We start from the raw sequence: 15,582 nt of genomic DNA, 5'->3' as shown, positions 1-15,582 counted from the left end.
CCCCAACATTCAGCATTATTCTAACTGTTTTTTGTATCGAGATATTTTTTAATATTCATTTTTGAATTTACTTTGCAGACAATAGACAATAGACAAATCCAATAGTCCAATACCTAACATGTTCATTCAAGTTCGAAATGCTTATGAAAATACCAAAACATCAACAAAGCATTATAATATAAAATTAAGTAGATCTTATTTTTATTTTCATTTAACTCGTAGACGAAATAAAATTAGTTTTAAAATAAAATGTCATTCAAAACAGTATAATTTAGCAAACTGATAATTTATAAATCAATCCACTTGTACCATTGAGGTGGATGTTAAAACCGCAGTGCAATAATTATATTTCCCGACATCAGAAAAGATAAAAGTAGTGAAATGTTTACAATTATAAGTAATACATTTTATAAGGAACATTTATTTATTTTATACCATATAAATATTTATTATCCCGATAAGATTAACTCTTGGATACGTAGTTAATTTTGTCTATTCATTGTTTTGTATATTAATATTATAGTAACTAGAATTGTATTGAATTGAATCCTTTTAAATAAAATATTTATATAAGATTATCTAAGATTATCTAAGTTAGTCGAAATGCATTTTGGGTTTAGAGCATTCAAATATTTTTGTTCTTGTAAATATTCTTCTTGAAATACAGTAAAACACATCAATAAAATTACAAATTAAAGCAAAAAACCCATATAAAAAACACTGTGAAAGGAAAAACATTTACGAAATCAGGAAAAAAAATATGTAAATAAACAAATTTGTAAATTCGACTTTTTTAAATAAGTATTAATTTTTCCATTATTATACTACACAAAATTATTATTTCTAAATGTTGGCGTTATTATACAACTACACCTAATGACTATTTTTAATATATACATGTTTTTTTAATTAACTTTTTATTTTTTATTATTATTACTGTTTAAATTTAAAAATACTGTAAACAAGCGCAAACATTTTATGAAAGACTACGCATCTAAACTCCACGTAGTGTATTGGTTTTATCTAAATAACACTAATATTATGCTGAAGGTACTCAACTCAAACAACCTAAATAATATTGGTCAGATTCAAATCAATATCACCAAATAACTATACTATATAGTAGTGTAATTAGACAGAAAATAAATATTTTAACTTTTAAACTTTAATTATATTTTTTAACTAAATTATAACAAGTTTCAAAAAAATTATTGATTTCAGTTTATAAATATCAAATAAAAAAATTAATTTTTAAATTGTTATTTTTAAAATGCCCATGCATGTTATTGATATTTCCGTTTAACGAATTTAAATTACATACTTTTGGTAGGTTACACTTTTAGTACACTTTGATGTTTTAAATTTATTTTAAATTATGTAGCCACCTAAAATAATGTATATACACCACTTTAATTCCACTATGTTATTGATATTTCTATTAATGATACTAACCTAACCTATTGTATGTTTTCAAAATTGTTAGCTAAATAGCTATTAAAAATTTATATCAGTCATAAAAATTGTTGGAAAAATAAAACAAGCAAAAAAATACTATTTTACCTATTTTATTTCAATACATTTTAAAATAACAATCTATTAATATAATAGTATGTAAATATTAAAAAAATATAAAGGGGAGTAGGTGCTATATGTTATGTAATGAGTGAGTCACAGTAATAAATGTTTTAAGTACAATGTACAAATTCAATAAAATATCATGTGTACACGAAAAACGATTCTGAGCGGAAACCCCGATACACCATTATTCACTAAATACATTTCATAAAATGTTTTTTGATATTAAAGTAATTTATTTAAATATTTATACATTTTTAAATGAAAAACTTGTTAGAAACCTTTTATTACGTTTTCAAGCACTTTTACACATCCGTTAGTTTTTTATCAATATAATATATATATAAATAAAAACTAAAAAGAGTTGAAAAATCCAAGTATTCATAAAAACGCAAAAAGAAAAAAATATATCAACAACTTTATCATACTTAGAAAATCATAATAAAAACATTTCGTGAAAATTTATTGAATTATTATTTTTTTTTATTATTGTTATTACAATAAAAAAATTGATTTTGTCGAGTATTGGTTTTACGTAAAAGTATACATTTTCCCCTTAATAATTTGTTTTGTATTTTTTAATTATTTTGAAAAATACTGATAATGTTTACTTTTTACCCCCAAAGTACCTATTTAAACAAATTTCTACCAGAAATCACCACCAAAGTTAAAAATCAAAGCATCTTAAATGTCTCGAAATATGATGAAAAACACAAAAAAATACACCTCTCATTGTAAAATCTATATATTCATCGTTTCGTTCAGAATCTTAAATGATTGAAGTAAAATATTTATTTGCAATACACATAAAAAATTTCAATTATTAATAAATTTTCGTATGGAGATATGATGGCTTGTATATAATAAAACTATCCTAGAAATTATATTATCAGTATACAATTTTAAATTACATGTAACTTTATTACCACAATAAAAATCTGTTTACAATTTTTAACGTCACATTTTTATTTATAATTTTTTTTAACCAGAATACATCCATATTAGTTGTATGTTTAAAAATTTCATTACAAGTTATTCAAAATCTTTATATTGCAATAAATTAGAAACCCCCTACTTTTTTCAGCATCTCGTTAAGTCATTTTTCGACATTATTGCCTCTTGAAATTGTAGGTATTCTGACACTTTAATTTAAATTTATCAGTATAAATTTAATTTCGTACAATACCGAACCAGAAACCATATTAAATACAGAAATTAAGAACTATATTACTTTTTTGTATTCAAACAATAAAATAATCGACGTATTTGTCTTCGTTCAGTACTTCAATATTCATGAAATTGCAAGCCCATATTTTTATGATACGATAGTGAAAGTTAGTAATGTTTTTTCCTGAGAAATAAAATGTTTTACTAAATAATCATTATATTACGTATATTTATATATATTTCAGTAGAATCTGCTATTATCAGAATTTCCTTTCGAATTCTGAATAATATCCTAAACTCTAAAGGTATGTTATACCAATAACAGTGTGTCTTGAATTATTTGTCTTCCCTTATAACAAGAACCAGCCGTTTCCAACTAAGGTATTTTGAAGGTGAAGTTTGCCAGTAGTTACTCTTCCAAAGGTTAAGTTAAGTTAGTAAATCGAGGATTATATTCTATTAGAAAAACTTGAATAATTAAAAACATTAAACTAACCACATAAATTGAAATTAGGTCTGTGCATTTGATCGAAAACTAACATTTTTGGTGTGTAATTATAAATAGGTAACGATAATTTGCATAATAAAAACTTAATGAAATAGTGGGAAACTGTCTGCACGAATTCAAGAAACCATTATATTAGATACATTTTTATCCTTATAATTTACTTTAACTTAATATTTACTGCCATTTTGTACGTATGAACCGTAGAGTCTGGTATGTACTTTGACACTGAGCCATACATCATATATGCGACATTATTTGAAATAACAGGAGTAACTTTTACACCTATATTATAGATACGTCTCCACAAATGGATTTCCTGATGACATTAAAACCGTTTGATGTCGAGCTATCGATAATAACTTAGTATTTCAAGGTAGCTCGCTCGTAAAATAATTGTTTAATTTTCTGTGCATAGATTCCTAGTGTTCCTACGCAATAAGTTTAATTGAAAACTTTTTGTAATTACGACTTAAATACGGGCCAACAAGACAAGTAGCGATTGAAATAATTTGCCATGCAAATGAATAAAATGTACTTTTTGAAAACAAAAATAATAATAGAATCTCAATATTATCCGACTGTTCGCACTGACACGATGAAAAATAAATTGTTTATAAAAATTATTGAATGAAAAATTTGACCATACTTCGCTAATATTTTATTGTAGGTCCAATGTCGTAAATTTCAAACATCTACCTTTCAAACCGATAAATTTTTAGAATTTTTTTTAAGTAGCAATCCTCTGACAGTCAATTGTCTATCACAAATGATGAATATAACGAACCATTTCATTAGCTAAATTAATACCATTCTCTCTATTTTTATTGATTGATAGAATTACCATTGATTTTCCTTATACTGCTTTAACGATAGTTGTATGTTGTATGTCCACGTATGTATATAAATATCTCATTCATATTTATATTTTACTTTTTACCACAATTTATTTTACTGTAACTGTCACGTTTTTTGGGGGGGGTGGAGGGGAAGCCCATTTGTATTGAATAAATAAATAATTGTTGTTTTATCTATAAACGATATCTTATGTAGTATAAATTACATACAAAAAACAACGAGTATGAATTAATTGTATCTATATTATTTGATATTTTTTCTGACTGCAGTATTTTTATTGTTCTATTTTCTTATACATCTGACCGATGATTTTATTCACATATTAACAAACATTGATCTTTAAAATTGTTTTATATAGATATAATATTTATTGAATATTTTGTGTATCCACAATTAAGTTTTTCATAATATATAAAATTTGCGCATATAACGTAACAAATATAATATATTTTTTATCGCATAATGTAAATAAAAATTTTTTCGACTTGAAAAAAAAATAATTAATTTTCGAATATTAATTTTCAAAAAATTATTGTATTTGATTTAATTTTTTTTAGGAGTTCCGAGTATTGTTTATAGTCGTATGTACTGTTTAATCGATAAACCTAAATACATATTGATCGATTTTTAAGCCTGTTTCAAGTCTCAATATATATATAAAAATAATTTAAATTTAAAAATAATGAATTGCTTCTCTGTGGGGTCTTAATGTTAAATTACTCTCAAATATTTACAATAATTGCCAAACTGCATTTTATTTAACAACCAAAAATATTTCGGTCAAAAACAATGGTGTTTCATCGTATCGTCTATACAAAACGAGGGTAGAATATATATATTTATCTTCGTGTGGCGAGGGCACAAAAAGGAAAAGGTCAATTTAAGACTTTGGATAAAATGAGTTAAGGATGGCGAGTGTATGAATATACATGTTATATTGTGTAGTTAACTACAGATTTTTGTTGTGGGATGTGACATATTTAAAGACAGATTGTGTGGAAATTTCCCAATATGGTCTTTTTATAAATAAACCAAGGTTTTCGATTAATAGTTATATGATACATTATATTATAAAATAATATTATATTGTTTTATAAACGATTTTAGTACTTTAGTAGTTTGAAAATTCTTCAAAAGTTTCAGTCTATTGTTTTTATTATTATTATTGCAAGGTAAAGGGCACGTTAAACAAATATAAGCACTGAAATGCAAAAATGCTTTATACGTTTCAAGTCTTGAATTTATTACCCTATATCAAATCTGTAAGCTATAGTAGATGCATATCATGGAGATCGCATATATTATTTTAACGTTATAACTTATAAAACAAAACATTTCTATAGCAAATTTTCGTTCTGACATCATACTTAACGCGCGTCAAAGTTTAATATGCATACATAATACATATAAATACTTTAAAACTATATATGCTTGAAAATAAAAAATAACTTTAAAATATGTTACAAAACTCAAAACTATAAAAGTAATCGTGAAGCTAATATTTAAAAGGACGAAAAATCAGGATAATATTTTCCAAGCTTAAAAATATATGTTTTACTCTTTTTTTTTTTGCACTACGGGCGTTTTTTACCTTTGAAAACGCATGCCAATTATTTATGACTGACCTGCGTGAACTCGTAGTTACACGCGTGACACACAAACACACACACTCGACTGTAATAAACTTTGGTGACCTCATACATATAAATACAAATAAATAATAATATTAATTGATGTTCAACGACCCGCAATATACCATATAATACACCTATATGCCGATCGGCAATGTTTCCCCGGGAACCGATATACACCACGCAATGTCGCGGTCACGCCCGCCAAAATCGTGTAACCGAGATAGCCCCACTATTATGTCGCTACATTTTATAAGTACATATATATATTTATTATTAATACATCGATGGATTGTGTAGTAGGTACCGCATAATGCGTTTGCCTATAACCTATAACACTAACCTGACCTGTCGACCGCTTGTGCGTAGAAACCCATATAGCAGTAGTTCGCCGGTAGCACATTGATTCGTTAAAACAAATTGGAGATTAACCGTATACTCGGCCGTGACTCACAAAGTAGCGACCAAGTTTATTTGGCTTTGAGCGCAGTCAACAGTAATCGACGGGGGGCGATGACGTTAGTGGCGGGTGTGTGGGTGCGATCCGGAGTTTACGCGTAGACCCTTGGTTATTAATCTAAGCACCTATATATGCGTGTGTCTGTGTGTGAGTAGCACGGCCGCCACTGACGATAATAAGGCCAGAAGACATTTACCCTTATATTGCAATATCCCGTCGGTTGTTACAGAAACGTTTACAGACGTTACCGTAATTTACGAGAACGTGATGAGTTCACTGTGTCGGTATATGTGTAAGTATAGGTTTGTGTGTGCGTGTGTGTGCTCTATCGTCATACCCATGGCTAATTAAACCGAACGAGGGTTGCGAGTCGGTGGTAATTAAATTTTTTTTAATATTTAAACGTATACACCACGGGGAGATCAATTATTAAATATTTAAATAGAAACGGCAATATTGAGGTCAATGCAAAAAAAAAAATCAGAGTGGATTAAGCTACTCGTTTATATTCATCGGTGGTTTTCGCTTAAAAAGCGATTAAGTCCTTACCAATAACACGTAGCTGAGTAACCGGCATCGCGTCTTATCAAAATAACAACAGTCTTGATTTGAAATATATCATCTACCCCAATAAACAAGAAAACCTTCTCTATAGTCTACGGTGCTGAATAGACGCCAAAGCCAATCTCGTAAAACGTAAGGCAGTTTTGGCAGCTGAATTTTTAGCCTATTCACATGTTTCCCCTGTGTTTAAACCGATCATGTTTAGCTATTGCAATTTTCAAAGTCATCTCAACTTTACAACAATCTTTGTAATATGGTATGTACGTGATGCTTAAGACTTCTTCATTTGCAATTCTTGTCAAAAATTCAAAAACACTCATATTAAGTTCATTCAATGAATTGCATTTTTTTAGTTTTGCATAAACTTTTTTTTAGATAATAATAATTGATTAGAGCATAGATCCATAAATTTAAGAACATCATATACTTCGATATTGTTTAGTGTTATTGTGTTGGATTAATTAATTAATTTTAATGATCCTACCATTGGTGATGATAATAACATTAAATTATGATTAAATATTATTCATTATAATTTTTCAACAAACCTATAGGATTTTAGACATAGCATAGAGAAAACCTTATCAATTTTAATAAATACTTGATAATTTTACTTATTCACTTAAGGGGATTGGTGACGGCGATTGCCTGTCTTTGTTTAACACACGCGCAACATAAGAATTCAGACGTGTTTTTTGTCCAACGTACCGATTGATACAGTAAAGCGATAAGAATTCTGAAAACAGATTTGAATTCGTCGTCAAGTCTACTTGAGAACGGCCAGTCCACATTTTTATATTAAAATATAACTTTTTAAATAATTGAAATATGACAATTTTTTAATTACTCGTTTGTAATATAATAATTTTAAGATTTTGGCAGATAATATCAAAAATGTGGACTGGCCGTTCTCAAGTAGACTTGACAACGAATTCAAATCTGTTTTCAGAATTCTTATCGCTTTACCGTATCAATCGGTACGTTGGACAAAAAAAACGTCTGAATTCTTATGTTGCACGTGTGTTAGACAAAGACAGGAAATCACCGTCACCAATCCCCTTAATAATATTAATTAATTAAGATTAATAATTTTTAAATTTTAATCCTACCAATCATGATATTATTTATTAAATCTAAATAAACAAATAACGAGTATTTATAATATGATAAATGATAATATATTAATTTGTGTGATCAATGTGACAAAATGTCATGAACAGAAATCCATCTATTATATTACGATTATTTTTGTCAAGCAAAAAAATTAACACAGACTTTTGTTGGTCTAGTGTAGTGGATCAAAAAGTTTTGTTTAAATTGGAACAATTAACAAGTACTAATACAAGTATGTTAATATTTTACTTTTGATTTTTCTGCTTAAAATTTTAATATACAATAAAACATTTTGTTTGTATTTTTTGTTAGTTGGTAAAATGGTATTTCTATAGATGTGATTTCTGGTGTGAATACCCATAAGTAATTTTGTGAAAGTTGTATGGTGTGATAAAAGATATGTTTATATATTTTGTTTGTACCTAATAATCAACATAAAATATTGTATTTTATTTAAATCTCTTATATCGAAAATAAACTGAATAATTGAATAAGTTTTTTTTATACAAACAATCATTATTTAAATATTAATAAGTAATATTAACGAAAAATAAATATATTTACATAATAATGTTGTATATATTAATATTAATCTATACATGGTGTATAATTTTATTTTGTTAGCTGGGATATAAACAATACGGTACTATAAGTTAAAATAGAATTAAAATATGAATGTAAGTAATAAAAAATTATTTTTTATTAAAGAAATTATCAATTTATCATTTTTTTTTTTTATATCCTAAATGAAATAAACTAATAAATACTATTATATAAAACTTTATTCAAAAAACGTAGTTGTATGGTAGTAGCATACCAAAATATCTAAATATTTAATTGGGGAAACCAGTCTTCTTTCATCCTTTAAATCAGGGGCCTCCAACATTTTTTTACGGTGGGCCAAATTTGGTATACGCTTTGGCATCGCGGACAAAATTTTTTAGAAATATGTTGTCTAAAAAAAAAAAAAATTGTTGTCTATCTAGGAATAGATAGGTTATGAAATTGAGAAATACATAAGAATAGATAAGATTTATTTAAAAAATGTGTGTTTATTTATATAATTTTTTATTTTATAATTCAAAATTTGTTTTATATTTCAAAACAATCAAAACATTAATTAGCTTGGCGGGCCGTAGGTTGGAGACCCCTACTTTAAATCAAGCTCTGTAAGTAAGCCTTAGACACTACCTAAAGAGCAAGAGAAACTCATAAATAATATGATGTAAGAGAAACATAATACCAATAATAAAACATGAATTCACAGCAATTAGAGAAACATAAGAATAATGTGTTTAAATCAATTTCTGATTATTGATATACTTGATTAAAGCAAATCAAAACAATATTATTAAAGAAATATCCATACTAAAGAAAATTTGAAAACTCAAAATTTTTTTTATTTATAAACTATTATACAGGATGATTTTTTTATCAAACACTCATCATTTCCAGAAGTATTTATTTTTTTGAAAATATTTTTTTACATAGTTTCTAATTATTAAAAAAACAACGTTTTTATAAAAAAATTATATTTTTAAATATTTTTTATCCTTATAATTTTTTAAGTTTTATTTTTTTTTTTTATTTTTTATTTTATTTTTTAATCCTTTTAAGTTTTTTACTTTTTTGAATGACAACATTGTTATTAATTTCATATTCCAAAGCAGAATAATTTTCTAAGTAATTCGATACATAAAAATCAAATTTAAGGTGAGTAGTTTATGAGTTATACTTATTCAAAGTTTAGAAAAGCGGAGTAGTGGACAAACATTTTGCGGGGTAACCCCGTACCACTCCACTCTGCGCAGCAAAACTTTAAATACGTATAACTCATAAACTACTCACCCTAAATTTGATTTTTATGTATCGAATTACTCAGAAAATTATTCTGCTTTGGAATATGAAATTAAAAACTTAAAAACTATGTTGTCATTCAAAAAAGTAAAAAACTTAAAAAATTATAAGGATAAAAAATATTTAAAAATATAATTTTTTTATAAAAACGTTGTTTTTTTAACAATTAGAAACTATGTAAAAAAATATTTTCAAAAAAATAAATACTTCTGGAAATGATGAGTGTTTGATAAAAAAATCATCCTGTATAATAGTTTATAAATAAAAAAAATTTTGAGTTTTTCAAATTTTCTTTAGTATGGATATTTCTTTAATAATATTGTTTTGATTTGTTTAATCAAGTATATCAATAATCCCAAATTGATTTAAACACATTATTCTTATGTTTCTCTATAACATTTTTTACCCTTTACATATTAGGCTCTTGTGACAACCGGCTCTTCTTCCCATTGATTAATCAAGTGGCGCATGGCAAATGATGCAAATGGTAACCCTGGAAAATCTTCCTGGTGAGGACTTTTTGTTTTTAAATTGCTAGTGTTTTCACCAACTTCTATCTCGGTAGATCCTTTTTTTTCTAATTAAATATATGACAAAATTAATTATTCATTCATGTATATATTATACGAACAGTATTAAAATATAAACAATTCAACACTTTTAAATTATCATATCGCTCACTTATTATATCTTTAAATATTGTTATTAAATATTTTTCACAGGCCTTCTGTTTCGCCTGTTGTTTCGAAATGTGATTTCCAGTATATGTTTTACCGCCAATCTACATTTTTTTAAAGAATAATTATTAATCATTAGGTATATTATTTCACACAGCATAAAATAAAATTATATCTTACTTCAAACATCGCGGTATAACTAGTAATGTGATTATTCGCACCCCATTGATGTCCTTGTATCTGTATTTTTGTGTTCTTCACCAATTCATTAAAGATCATCAATGGGGATTTTGGGGTAACCTGACGACGAGTTGTTTTTTCAGCAATTACAGCTGTATCCCTTGTCTAAATAAAATATATTAAATTAAAAAATAGTTATGTAATATGTTGCGTATATGAATTTAAAAAACCACTAGTAAGAAAACACGATATTGAATATGTATTAAAATTGTTATTACAAAGGGTAATAAAGGGGATAAGATAGAAATATATATAGTTAGTGCATTTCGTTATTAGATTTTCAACCTTAACAGTTTTTAAATCATTAAAATGTAATATTAAGAAAAATGTTTTTGTAGGCTTTTATCAATATCCCTAAAATTAAAATTTGACATAAAAAAAAATTTAAGACCCAGCAAAATTTACATTAACATAACCCTACAATTTTACCTTCTATTCTAACAACTTCAAAATCAATCAATTTGTGACAATTACTGATAATTTAGAGTAAATGGTAATTATTAGTAAATAAATGGTTATTCACCTTAGGTTGTGGTTTGATGACTGTTGATTCTTTTGGTATACAATTAGCCATTTTAATAGAAGGGTTAAACTCCCGTTGATTTATAAAGTTGTGCATGGCAAATGATGCAAATTGTGACCATAGAAAATCTTTCTGTTGGGGTCTTTTTGTTTGTAACTTGCTAGAGTTTTCACCAACTTCTATCTCAAGAGATCCTTTATTTTTTTCTAATTAAATGTATGACAAAATTAATTATACATACATGTATATATTATACGAACAATATTAAAATATAAACAATTCAACACTTTTAAATTATCATATCGCTCACTTATTAATTTATCTTTAGATATTGTCATTAAATATTTTTCACAAGCCTTCTGTTTCGCCTGTTGTTTTGAAATGTGATTTCCAGTGTATGTTTTACCGCCAATCTACATTTTTTTAAAGAATAATTATTAATCATTAGGTATATTATTTCACACAGCATAAAATAAAATTATATCTTACTTCAAACATCGCGGTATAACTAGTAATGTGATTATTCGCACCCCATTGATGTCCTTGTATCTGTATTTTTTTATTCTTCACCAATTCGTTGAAGATCATCAATGGGGATTTAGAGGTAACCTGACGACGAGTTGTTTTTTCAGCAATTACAGCTGTATCCCCTGTCTAAATAAAAGATATTAAATTAAAAAATTGTAATATAATATGTTGCGTATATGAATTTAAAAAACCACTAGTAAGAAAACACGATATTGAATATGTATTAAAATTGTTATTACAAAGGGTAATAAAGGGGATAAGATAGAAATATATATAGTTAGTGCATTTCGTTATTAGATTTTCAACCTTAACAGTTTTTAAGTCATTAAAAGTACATATTAACAAGACTAATATTGTATATATGCACATAAATCAATAAGTATGGATACTTCATGCAAAGTAACAAATATTTACAATACAATTAAAACTAATTTTAAAAATAACATGCTTACTAGAATTGTTACACAATTTTCCACAGGAGTTTCCGTTAGCTGATGTTTTTGCTGTAACGGTGGTGACAGTGGTGGTGGTGTTGGTGATGGTGATGATGATGGTGGTGATGGTGGTGGTGATGGTGGTGATGGTGGTAGTGGTGTTGTTGATGGTGATGATGATGGTGGTGCTGGTGGTGATTGTGGTGGTGCTGGTGGTGATTGTGGTGGTGATGGTGGTAGTGGTGTTGGTAATGGTGATGATGATGGTGGTGATGGTAGTGATGATGATGGTTGTTGTGTGGTCGAAGATAGTTGATGGAAAGTCTCAACTTCTTTACTGGTTTTATACCGGTTCCAATAACTATTGCCAACTTTAAAATAAAAAAAAAATAATAGTTTATTAGTAAGTATTAAAATTAGATCATAATTATTGTCTTGCATATAACAAGTATATTTACCAATTTATGTACGAATTAAAAACTAAAACTTTAAAAATAAAATAAGGTGTTTAAAATATTGAATTATTTTACTGTTAATACACAGCTATTACATTATAATCGACCTTATATATTTGAGTCTTAAATCTTAGACTATAGAAGTGGTGGCTATAATTGCAGCTAAACAAACATGTAGATGATTTCACATATCGCAAAACAATTTCCCATTAACTAACAACAGTTATTGGCGTATCATTTAAAAATAAATAATTTTACTTAACATAAGACTTTTTATTAGTAAAATACTTATCATTTTTATTAATTTAACGATAAAATTAAAGCAAAAAGTTTTACTCTATTCGTGTTTATAGATTACTAAGATATTGTGTCCGATTGTGGTGTTTAAATTAGCCTCAAGTGGAGTCACTAACGGCATGTTTAGCTGTAACTCTGGTTTTGTTCTACAAATACACTCTCCTAGCTTATCTAGTCATTAATTTCCACGCTCATTTAGGGATCAATTTCTTAATTAAACTATTAGGAGAAAATAATCGCTTTATAATTTTCTTCAATAATTATAGTAAGATGTATAAACAATAATTCTTAAGTTTGTAATTAACTTATCGTTTATGATAAATATTAATGTGATTTTATTCTAAGTCTATAGCCACTACAACATGTTTTTTGTTTGATGAACTAACACAAAAGCATTGTTAATATTGTGTAAACATAGAAAAAATATAATTTATTTTTGGTTAATTGTTATAACTTATTGAGTAAAAATTAAGTACAGTGTACTCTCGATTGTACGCGGTATAGGGTGAATTGGAATCCACGAATAATCTGCAAAATTCAAATTCAAACAAACAAAAATGTTATTATTACATATTATATGTATTATTAAAAAATTAAACCATGCAATTTAAAATAGTATTTTAGGAAAATTATATTAGAGCATGTTTTATTGTTATTTGAATATTCATATAATATTACAAAAATATTTAAAATTTTTAAATGTTGTTATAAGTTTTGTATACAATTGTATATAAAAGATTATAGATAGTCGATAGTACACTGTATTGGTTTTAATATATATTATGTATATATTATATTTTAATATATAGGTAGACATAATTTTTTTTTATTAACGTGAAGTTGAAATATTGACAAAAAATCGTCGAAATCATGAATATTTGCAAATTATTTTGAAGTTATATAATTTATAAAAAACTTTGTATAAATAGCTAAGAGTTGAAAATTTAATAAAAGATTTTCCATAAGTTTGGCTTATAATAATTATAATAAAACTTGAATCTTGGCTCATTAAAAACATTTTATCCATAGTTTAAATTTGTTTTCACTCGTCAAATAACAATTTACTATCAAATAATTTTAGATTTTTGTGATAGTTAAAAATTACTAGTCGTCCTAGGCTGACAAATCATCTCCTTTCAGGATCGTTTTTCATATACAAGTATACCCATCAAAGGACTGAAATTTAATACTCCTATATATAACAGTGAACCACACGACACTTAATATACAAATACAGCAGATCGGTACACAGTTGACCAAACTTTTTTTAATTTAAGCAATGTTTTAACAATTAAATATAACAACAAAATGTAACTATTGATAAAAATAGTGATCGGCAACTATTTCGTTGACTTTCACTGCGAGGCTACCGGTAGCCCATTTGGATCTCTCCCGGAGTGTGATTAGATACTCACTAGATCAACGGCGCCAGAAGACCTGGCGGCATTGATCCATAAGCTTCCAACGGTTGGTTAACGTACGATCAGTAGCGGGACCCGACCGTGGGGGACTGTAAGAAGCGGCAGGTTTATTAAAAAATGCCCTGGCGTTAAACATTCTAAATATTATGAGGATCTGTTGACGCGCGTGTTAACGGCTTTGAGTTAAGAACGGCCTCTACACGGCACAAAATAGTGGTAAATTACTCATACGTGAATACGTGAGTGCCCATAACACGAATCAACAACCGCTTGGTCGACCGAACTGCCGCCTCTCACAACCCACCAAAGTGAAGCGCGCTCGGCGGATTGAAATGCCACTTACAGAACGCGCGAGAATTTCCTAAAGCGGCCTGACCTTTGGGATTAAAGATTAAAGAACGCAATTGCTTATCCGCGCATACAAAATTCGTCCCACAATCTTAAAAAACGTTATTAATTTTAACACTTACCATGAGCTGCAGCATGAAACAATTGATTTGTAAGGTAGTACATCATTTGAACTGTTGTCTCCATCTTTTTAAGATAGAAAAGCACAAAATTAGTAGGTAAGCCACTTAAGCGAATAAAGCCGTCAAAACTTTAGAAAAATAATCGAATTGGATTTTTTTCCACAAATGTTATGTTATATTATGTTGTCTAATACTAATTTTGATATCCATGGAAACAAAAATATTGTAACCAATACATATTTATACATATTTTTAAGTATTACATGCATTTGAAATGTAATATTAAAAATAAAGATTCTCATCTTAAAAAAATTAAGTTGTATTGTGCGAATACTAAACACCAAGTTAAAAAAAAAATGATGATCCAGTAATCAGTAATCTAGTTTCATATTCTGCAAATATAAATATGCATAAGTTTTGAATTTAGCTCTGCTGCACAACGCAATGATAGGGATGAAATGTTTGTCTTGACAGAACAATTTTATCAAAAACTTTTATAATATGATAATATTTTACCATTATTAGAACAGTGTGTAAGAATCTTTATATAGCATCTCTTGTTTTTGTAAACATACAATACAAAACTATTTAATAAATATACAAATATTTGGTTTATGACTTTAAATTTATGAATACTATTTTCTAAATAGTGTTACAAGTAGAAAAGTTTGAAAACCACTATTAGTTTCATACCTAATTCTTTGATACAAGATATTATTATAATACTATGTACTAATGAATCATAATTTTCTTATTTTACTTATAAATGTATAACATGAATAGAAACATTTTTTATCTAAGATATTC

At 27.0% G+C, this 15,582-nt stretch overlaps 2 protein-coding genes across 3 annotated transcripts in view; one reads left to right on the top strand and one right to left on the bottom strand.

Moving 5' to 3' along the window:
- The window catches only part of LOC114119140 (G-protein coupled receptor 161-like), a 128,191-nt gene that overhangs the window by 97,389 nt on the left and 15,220 nt on the right, over positions 1-15,582 (top strand). The window lies entirely within an intron of this gene.
- On the bottom strand, positions 9,281-14,958 carry LOC126552935 (proteoglycan 4-like). 2 transcript variants are annotated; one of them, XM_050208123.1, is made up of 9 exons: positions 14,776-14,958; positions 12,405-12,503; positions 12,151-12,341; positions 11,660-11,824; positions 11,481-11,583; positions 11,171-11,376; positions 10,588-10,752; positions 10,412-10,511; positions 9,281-10,307 (listed from the first exon to the last, which is right to left on the bottom strand). In XM_050208123.1, exons 1-9 carry the CDS (start codon positions 14,837-14,839, stop codon positions 10,147-10,149), a joined length of 1,254 nt encoding a protein of 417 aa, XP_050064080.1. In that variant the 5' UTR covers positions 14,840-14,958; the 3' UTR covers positions 9,281-10,146. The 2 variants fall into 2 exon arrangements, with proteins under 2 accessions (XP_050064080.1, XP_050064078.1); XM_050208121.1 differs by having other exon boundaries at positions 9,282-10,307; positions 12,151-12,503.

The sequence above is a fragment of the Aphis gossypii genome, chromosome 1 (assembly GCF_020184175.1).
Source record: "Aphis gossypii isolate Hap1 chromosome 1, ASM2018417v2, whole genome shotgun sequence".
NCBI lineage: Eukaryota > Metazoa > Arthropoda > Insecta > Hemiptera > Aphididae > Aphis > Aphis gossypii.
Note: the sequence above shows the minus strand (reverse complement) of the source record. Positions and strands in the feature narration are given on the sequence as shown.